Source organism: Nelumbo nucifera, chromosome 4 (genome assembly GCF_055504915.1).
Source record: "Nelumbo nucifera cultivar China Antique chromosome 4, China Antique-T2T, whole genome shotgun sequence".
Classification (NCBI taxonomy): Eukaryota; Viridiplantae; Streptophyta; class Magnoliopsida; order Proteales; family Nelumbonaceae; genus Nelumbo; species Nelumbo nucifera.
The window spans coordinates 30087941-30097610 of NC_142652.1; the positions used below are offsets into that span (position 1 = coordinate 30087941).

Here is a 9670-nt window from a genome sequence, read left to right on the forward strand (position 1 = left end):
CATAAATGCATTATTGTGGAACACTTCTAAAATTGAATAAGAGTGTAAATTTACCCTGAACCAGGATTTACGGTTCATTTACATCATTTCCAAACTCAGCCTAAAGCATCACCATGTTATCCATAACTCATTGTCCAATGCAACAAGGTGGGGGGTATACACTTAGAATTGGGATCTGCTCCTCACATTCACATTCCACTTCTTACTATGAATATCTCCCATCATTGATAACATACAAAGATGTTCCTGATGTGCAATTGAAACATACTCATGCTCTGAAGTTGTACGAAAAGCATTGTGTGAAATAGATTTGGATTCATACACTTAACCCGACTAGTAAACATGTACATGTATTTGCATGTGACATTATCTCCAAGACAAAACTATTTATAATTCATTGACAGTTTCTTAACTATTATAAATAGACAATTTTTTAACAGTTATAAATGGGCAGTTTCTTAATTGTTATAAATGGACAGTTTTTAGAGTAAAAGTAAAAGACACATATGCCCTTTTTTATGCCCATTGTATATTGCTTAGATAAGGGGTAAAAATATCTAATGAAAAGACCAAAAAAATAGGGTTACTCGCTCTTTTATTAATAGTATAGATATATATATTAGTAGGAACTAGGAAGCGATAAAAGACAATAGACCCAATCAACGATATACAATGCGATGCACATGCAATGCGAAGTGAAGAATCAGATCCGTTAACAAAGACACAAACATGCGAGTGAGAATGAGTTGCCCATATTGGATGGTGCTAACAGATAAGTGCTAAGAGGTCCAGGCCCAATTCTGTTTTGGATACAAGTCTCTCATCCAAGGACTAATCTCTCCTTACAACTACTTCCTATTTCATTTAAAACAGTGGTGTGCTTTTTTTTTAACTAACACTACTTATATTTGGAACCCAACTTTTCAAGTGCTTGTTTAAAAAATAACCACTTATTTTATATTTGAACATTTGGGGGTTCGGATAAGCAATTGTGATTCTTTTGTCCATTTTCTTTCAAGTTTAAAAATATCCAATCCAAAGTAAATGAATAAAAGTATTTTGATAAAATTGCTTTCACAAGTGTTTTTGTAAAAATAATTTTATAAAGTGCTTCTATAAAAACATTTTAATAAAAATACTTTATAAAATTTTTTCATAAAACATTTTGCTTTCATAAATGTAACAATATTGAAAGGGTATAATTAATGTTCTAAAAATTTAATAAGGACACTTCTGAGAGAAAATTTAAGTAATTATTGTATGAACACTTTAAAAAAAAAAACTAAAAATTTAAGCTTAAAAAATACACTTATTTCGGGCTTATTTTCCTGGTCCCATCCCAAATAAGCACTTATTTTTAAACACTCCAAAACATGGCCTGAAAAAAGTGAAGAATAAAAACTCCTTTAGGCCGGGACCAAGTTTCGTTTGAAAGTACTGTTTCAACCAGGGTTAAGCTATTTAATATAAATACAACACTTCAAAGACATGAAAAGAATAACACCTCAAAAACAAAAAACCTTGGTTCAATTTGAAAGTGTACAAATATAAATATATAAACAGTGCAAAAATTTTAAGTTTAGAAACAAGTTCTGCACTGATGTAATATTTGAACACTTCATCACAATCACGCTAAATTAATAATTGTTTTAAAAACTAAAAATACAACGATTTCATAGAGAGATGTCAAACAAGCTGATAGTCTGCAATTTTAGAAAAGCAAGCATCAAAGGGATCGTTTGTTTTAACAAAGTTCACACAAATTAAATAGGGGCTTCTGATTGAAACGCTCCAAGAGGAGAGAGCATACAAAATAAACATTTCCTCAATTGTTTCTTTTTTTTTTCATTTCTTATTAAACAAAAAAGGGGAGCTTGCAGAGCATGCCCCTTGCTCGTTTCTCCACCTACCACAATCCTGCAAAAAAATAGCACAGCCAGACAGTTGATCTAAAAAAAATCGCAACTCACTGGTGGTGATGACAGTCTCAATACCAACTAAATTATTAACATTTGTAAGGTCCGCGGTAGGAAAATAGAAAAACAAAGGGAGAGATTGGATTGGGAGTGGACACTATCAAGCTGCGGACTCCTTGGCGATCTTCTCAGCCTTTGCAATGACCTCTTCAATTCCTCCAACCATGTAGAATGACTGCTCGGGAAGGTCATCATACTTTCCATCCAAAACTCCCTGCCACACATTTATACCAAGGCAAAATGCATTAGATATCACGAATATCACCCACAAGCCATGACCAGGGCGAGAGGCAAATAGAATAAATTAAATAACATAGAAAAAGGACTGCAATAATTTGGCGCAACATAACATATTAATTCAGCCACGTCTTCCATCATTAGCTTTGCAAGGAAGCATTATTTAATGCAAGCGGAGATTAAGGCTGTGCTTGGTTGGTTTGAAGGTAGGGTACCCTATTACCTATACAAACCAAACACAGCCTAAGGTTGCATTTTATGGTGAGTACTACCAAGAACTCCGCAGATCTCCATCAGAAAACAATTCACTAAACACATCAAGTAAAAGTAAGAATGCTTTTATGCCATGCCAATACTGAATCAAAATATAAAGAATGAACCTAAAATATTAAATATGGGAAATTGTAGTGACATGTTTTGTTAACGGGTTCTTATATTTATTTAACATTGGTGCCATCTATAAATGTATGATTCTACAAACTACAAACTACAAACTACATATTCAAAATACAATTCCAAAAAAGAATAGTTCTTTTTTGATGAATAAAAAAAAAGAGAAAAAAAAAAAGAATAGTTCTTCCTTGCAAACTTTCTATACTCGTTAGACAAACAGATCAATGTGGAACTTGTTCTTCCATTTGATCATTCTACTCTCAATAAATTGTAAATATTTTCATCAATTGCCTCATCCCTCCCCAACTGAAATGAAATTTGTTCTTCTATTTGAACATTCTAGTTCTACTCTTGATAGATTGAAAATATTTTCACCAATTTCCCCATCCCTCCCTAAGTGGGGCTAGCAGCATGAATCCTAAAGATAAGCAAATGCAAAATAAGAGCTATCTTAGGAGAGCTTCCATTATCAAGCCATTATAACCAAGCAACAAATGACCACGTTTGACTCTTTATTCTGCATTTTTCCATATTAAGAAGAATGCACTTCTAGAGGTCAGCAAATTTTTTATTACCTGGAAACTTGTAATGCTCTCCTTCAATTCCACATATTTTCCAGGAGCACCCGTAAATACTTCTGCCACATGGAAGGGCTGGCTCAAGAACCTTTGAATTTTACGTGCACGGGCAACAGTCAACTTATCATCTTCACTGAGCTCATCCATTCCCAAAATGGCAATAATATCTTGAAGGTTCTTGTAGTTCTGAAGAACCTTCTGCACACCACGAGCAGTGTTGTAGTGTTCTTCTCCCAAAATATGAGGAGATAACATACGAGATGTAGAATCAAGGGGATCCACCGCAGGATAAATACCAAGCTCAGAAATCTGGTCAGAATTAAATTGCAATAATGTTATCAAGGGATATTACAATCAGAAGTGGTAATGATACTATTCCATGTGAATAGCAAATCCACTTACCTGTCTAGACAACACAGTTGTAGCATCCAGATGGGCAAATGTGGTGGCAGGAGCTGGATCCGTCAAGTCATCAGCTGGCACATAAATAGCTTGGACAGAGGTAATTGAACCTTTCTTAGTGGTAGTAATTCGCTCTTGCAGACCTCCAAGATCAGTAGCCAAAGTTGGTTGGTAACCGACAGCAGATGGAATACGGCCAAGCAAAGCAGAGACCTCAGAGTTTGCCTGCAGAGCAGATAGGAATATAAACAGAAATGCAAAACTAACTCCACCAAGCAGAAGAAACACAAGAAAGTAAATTCATGTAAGTCTACTTCCCAAGCAATTGAAGCTTACTTGGGTGAAACGGAAAATATTATCAATGAAGAGAAGCACATCTTGTCCCTCAGCATCTCGGAAGTGCTCAGCAACAGTGAGGCCAGTAAGACCAACACGAGCACGGGCACCAGGGGGCTCATTCATTTGGCCGTACACAAGTGCACACTTGCTTTCACTCTGAATTATAGAGAAACAACAATATTTAGGAATTTCAAGTCCATGAGAACAGAAGACAGCCATGCAACAACAGAATAACAATGCAAGTTAACAGAGACGTGCCTGCTTATCCCCTAGCTTGATGACACCACTCTCAATCATCTCCCTGTACAGATCATTACCCTCCCTAGTTCGCTCTCCAACACCAGCAAAAACAGAAAAGCCACCTGGCAAAGGATGAAAAAATAAAACATTAAACATAATAAGCAAACATTAATAAAAGTTATCTTTCCTAAATATCCTTTCATATAAACCAACCATGAGCTTTGGCGACATTGTTAATCAGTTCCATAATAAGCACCGTTTTTCCTACACCAGCACCACCAAACAGCCCAATCTTCCCACCTCTCTGATATGGTGCAAGGAGATCCACAACCTGTAAAAGAATGCAACATAAATCACGTCTTGTGGAGAGAACAGTAATTTAGATTGCATCCAGAAACCATGGGTAAAAATGTACCTTAATTCCAGTTACAAGAATTTGTTGCTCAGTTGCCTGTTCAACAAAGGCTGGAGCTTCACGATGGATAGGGAGGTAATGGTCGGTCTCTGTTGGAAGGAAAAGCATACAAGTTATGAATAATCGATATAAAATATGAGTACATAAGTTCAGAATTGGAACCCCTGTTAATAAATAAATGCATTAAGTAATTGTGTCTTCTTACTTATTTCACCCCTCTCATCAATAGGCTCCCCAATAACATTCATGATTCGACCAAGGGTAGCCCTACCGACAGGCACCTAATGAAAAGATTGACACATGAGCAGTTAGTTGTGAAAATGAAAAGAAACAGGAGAAAGACGTTCAAATAGCATAATGATCAAGATGAGTCTTAACACATGGCCAAATTCGATAAAGGAGCAAAACAAAAGTATCATATATTCAGTCTCAATCTCCGAATTATGTAAATGGTGATTAGAATTTCTTAAATCAACAAAATATTTCTTTTAGTGCAGTTATGAGGTAATTCATATAAACATAACCCAAATAAAATTTCTGGACAAGAATCATAAAATCTTAACAGATAACAAAAGCTTATTCATTTGTACTAAATCTCACCTCATTAAGCATATCGAAAGGAAAACACCTTCAAAAAAACTTAATCAAATAAAAAAATCCCCCAGTGTGCGATCGAACAAGCATAGACACAGAGCAATAATCACACTAACAGATCTCATCTAACAACGAGCTCAGTAACAAAATCCTAGGAGAGTGGCCAGAATCAACAATGAGAAATGTTGCACATCTATCCGACCAGTAAAGAAAATTGTTAACATGAAAACAGAAGATGCATTAGCTTAAGGGACGCAAAATAGGATGAATAAACGCTTACAGTGATCGGAGATCCGGTGTTAAGGACTCTCTGTCCTCGCACAAGCCCTTCAGTACCATCCATAGCAATGGTCCTCACCATGTTCTCTCCCAAGTGCTGAGCGACTTCGAGAACCAAACGGATCGAATTGTCCAAAACTTCGAGAGCCGTCAAGATCGGGGGCAATCCCTCGTCGAATCTAACATCGACGACGGCACCGATCACCTGACAAACGCGGCCAATAGCACCAGCCCCAGTGAACTCATCGGTTATCTTGCCACTGGGGCCAGCTCCCTTAGTCGATGGCGACGATGGGACCGACGGCGCCGGGGCCGCGGCCGAAGTCGCATAGTCTACAACACGGTTGAGGAGGAAACCCTTCGGGGAAGGGCGAGACACATGGGATGGGGACGGAGCTCTGGGGTTGATGATCGAGGATCTTGACCCGGAGCGGCGTAAGGATGACCGCAAAAGGGACGATAAAACCTTGCGAGAAGCCATGGTTAGGGTTCCAAAACCAGGGCACTGAACCAACTAGGACTTGGATTTTTATTCGATATCAATTGCTGCCGATGCTGCGACTGAAACGAAGCCTCATTGGGGGGGGGGGGGGGGGGGGTTGTTCGTTTCTACAGCGCAGAGGATTGAGGAGAGGGAAAGAAGACGTCTCTCCTTCTTGTTAAAAGAGCCGAGAGATAATGAGATCAGTGGAATGGCGGACGTCAATCCTATTTATGAGCTAGATTTGCCGAAAGTTTGGCGTCCAGGTTTCCTTAGATCCGCACTCTCAGTCCACATTGATTATGGGCCTCGGACCTTATTTGTGGGTCGAATCTTACGTGTCAATGGATTCTGCTTGGTATTCACGTGACCCGACTCCCGACTTTTATTGGGCTTTGGCTGTTAACGGTATTAAGTTCGACTTAAACCCATATATTAACGAATCCGGATCTGCTTCTCACGGAGCAGGTTGCAACCGTGAATAGGAACATCTCCCCGTCCGTCAATGACAACATGTAAATTTTACAACTGAACTCGGATTCACTCTTCACAAAAGTTCACACCGTCCTCACAACAACATACAAGTGTCCATTGGGAATATCTTTATATTTGTGTGTTTTTATTCATAGGAGTATTGATGAGTACGGATTTAGCCCTCCAATATCACACATGGCACATCGGAATAATTGGGTGACACTTGGAACCACTTAGGCAATAACTTAGCCAAGATGATGGTGTCCCGAATTGGCGACCTAGCACAGGCGCCAACCTGGCGACCAGCCTTTATGCCAAACTAGCGACCTAACTAGTAGGATAACAGCTCAGCCTGACACGCCAAGTCCGCAACGGATCGAGCTCGGATAACCAGACCACCTTGGGACAAGACCACCTCGGGACAAGTCTACCTCGGGACGAATATACCTCGGTTCAAGGTCACATCAGGACCACCTCGGTCCCAAGGCATTTCGGCATTCACAACATGTCGGGTCTGAAGAACACGAGCTCAGGTGATGCTCACCAACCGCCGCATGGTAATTCCAAGGATCTCACCACCATACCCCGCGTCTTACGGGATCATGCCTTGTAACGACTAGTATTTCACCCACTCCCCGATTCAGGTGGAAATGGGCAATCTTACCGGTTGGTGGCATTATCCCCAACTAACACGGAAATGGATCCTATCACAATGGGGATCCAGGAACTACTCCACCAAACCCACGAGAACTCTAGTATATAAAGCCCTCACCCCCAGGGGCGAAGGTATGCGTAATCTCTGCTCTCTAGTTCTCTCACAATCTAATATCATTATCAACTCACAACTAAGTGCTAACTTAAGCATCAGAGCGACTCCACCGGGTAAACAACCCCGGGGTTCTCTGATTCATCTCTTGCAGTCCATCGAGCCCATTGTTGTTGGTAGCCAAGCAGCCGAATTGCGCTACATCAAGTATATTCCTAATACACATATGCAAGTGATTGTGAATACAGTATGAGTATGAGCACTAGTTTCTGAAGACCGAACCCAATCTGTTTACAACTACAGAAGTTCAGATTTGCTTTTTATGTAGTGCTATTGTCGTGCATCGGGAACATCTTTGGGTTAATAGCATATAAGGACAACTTTTGGGAATTGAATATTAATAAAAGTAATATTTTTAAAGAAAATTCAAAAGTATGTTAACTTTTCAAAAATAATATTAATAAAGTGCAAAACACTGTTCATCATATTCTTCTTGCCATTTGTTCACCAGTGCCGCCTCCGTCTTTGGTAACGTTGCCGGAGGTGGCCGGAGGCAGAGGTGGCGGTGGCGGCGTTGGTGGTCATTCCTCTGCCCAGTGTTGCCACCATCACCTTTGTCTCCACCCACATCCGGCAACATTGTCGGAGGCAAAGGCGGAGGTGGCGACATTAGGCAGAGAAATGACCACCAACGCAGCCGCCGCCACCTCCGGCAACGTTGCCAGTGGCAGAGGCGGTGGCAGACGGAGGCGTTGGTGAACAAATGGCAAGAAGAATATGATGAACAATGTTTTTGCCCTTTATTGATATTATTTTTAAAAAGTTAACATATTTTTTGATTTTTTTTTAAATATTACTTTTATTGATATTAAAACCCAAAAGTTGCCCTTATATGCTATTATCCCAATGTCTTTTTATGAATAAATATTTTCAAGTATAAACAATGTGTTTGGTTCTGTTTAAGTTTATTGAGTAAACAATCACATCAGGAAAAGCCTCATTAATTGTATCCATACATATTGAACATTGACTTTTGTGCGCCTCTCTCATTTCAGGAAGCTTCATTTTGGAGTTTCCTGAAATAGGTAAGCGTTTATTGGCACTTTGCTAATGTGGTGCCTAATGGTGCATGTGTCATAAGTGTCCTCATTAATAGCTTTTCTTGGTTTTGTAGCCACACAAGTACAAAAAGTTTATTCAATAAACATAAATGGAACCAAACACCCTAAAAAATGTTCTGTAAGGTGTATTCTATGAAGAATAGATCCGGACTCCAACTATAGATATGTTCACAATGTGCAGCTAATGGTAAGATTTGGGGATGAGATCATTTATGATTAAATCCGACATGAGTCCAGATATGATCCTCATAGTATGTAGCAGTTGCACATTGTGAACATCTCCCGTGAATAATATACAATGGGATCGACTATGAAGTCGGTGTGAGGAGCGCTCTATGAGGAGAATATCCCAATCTATCCAGCGTGCTTGGTTGGGTTTGCAAATTTTTGGGCCTAGACAGTTATTTTTCTATCAACTCCAGCCCAACCCAAACTTACATAAAGCATACAAACAATGTAGGTCAGACCTAGGCCAAGCAAGCTATAAGTAAGCCAAAGTGGCCCACTCCAGTAGTATGTATATATAGTATTATATATTTTATATAATAAACATCTTATTAAATATCTTTTATATAATATATTATTAAACGTATATCTAAATAAATATAGTATTTATGTCATGTATATATGGTATTGTATACCATTATATACACAATAATTTTTTGTGGGCGTTCTTTTTTTTTGGATTTTGAAAGGGGGGAAAGTTGGTCAATGTGATTTTGACTCCCATTGACCAAGAAACCCATGTTTTTATTTTTCATATTTTATGTGAGGACCATGAAAAGTTTCTCTCCTAGATGGGTAAATAACTTTTGCACCTGGGGGAGGTTGCCAACACTTGAATGGGACAAAAAATGCCCATTTTAATAATGATTTTTTGAATGTCTATAATAGTCATTGCCTTATTTACATGGTAAATAAAATGCACTTACCCAAGTAAGTCTTTCCCAACCCGAGTAAGTGCATTTACCGATGAAAGGAACTTATTGAAAAGCGAACAAGGCATTTAAATATGTTTTTTTTTCTAACTATGAACATAAAGTTGAATTAAAATTTTTAATTCATACAGTAAGCCTAAATGTTCAGCTCAGACATGTAATATCAGGCCTAGGGGTGAGCATCATCCGGTTAAAATAGAAAAAACCGAATTGAAAATTTTGGTTTCATTTTTTTGTTCGTTTATTTTGGTTTTTTGTTATTTTGGTTTTCAAGTTTAGAAATCCAGTTAACCGAAAAAACTGAATTAACCAAACTTTATTATCTATAATATATATTAACATATAATACATATATAATATGTATAAAATATATTATATTGTATTATATTATGTATTAAAATATATCATTTATATATTATATATTAAAATATACACTA

At 38.2% G+C, this 9670-nt stretch overlaps 1 protein-coding gene across 1 annotated transcript; it reads right to left on the reverse strand.

Annotated features, from left to right (window-relative positions):
* Nucleotides 1-1738: 1738 nt before the first annotated feature.
* On the reverse strand, nucleotides 1739-6231 carry LOC104587740 (ATP synthase subunit beta, mitochondrial). The gene is made up of 9 exons (XM_010245457.3): nucleotides 5455-6231; nucleotides 4786-4861; nucleotides 4581-4669; nucleotides 4379-4496; nucleotides 4184-4287; nucleotides 3923-4081; nucleotides 3587-3811; nucleotides 3182-3493; nucleotides 1739-2190 (listed from the first exon to the last, which is right to left on the reverse strand). Exons 1-9 carry the CDS (start codon nucleotides 5932-5934, stop codon nucleotides 2077-2079), a joined length of 1677 nt encoding a protein of 558 aa, XP_010243759.1. The 5' UTR covers nucleotides 5935-6231; the 3' UTR covers nucleotides 1739-2076.
* Between the last annotated feature and the right edge of the window lie 3439 nt (nucleotides 6232-9670).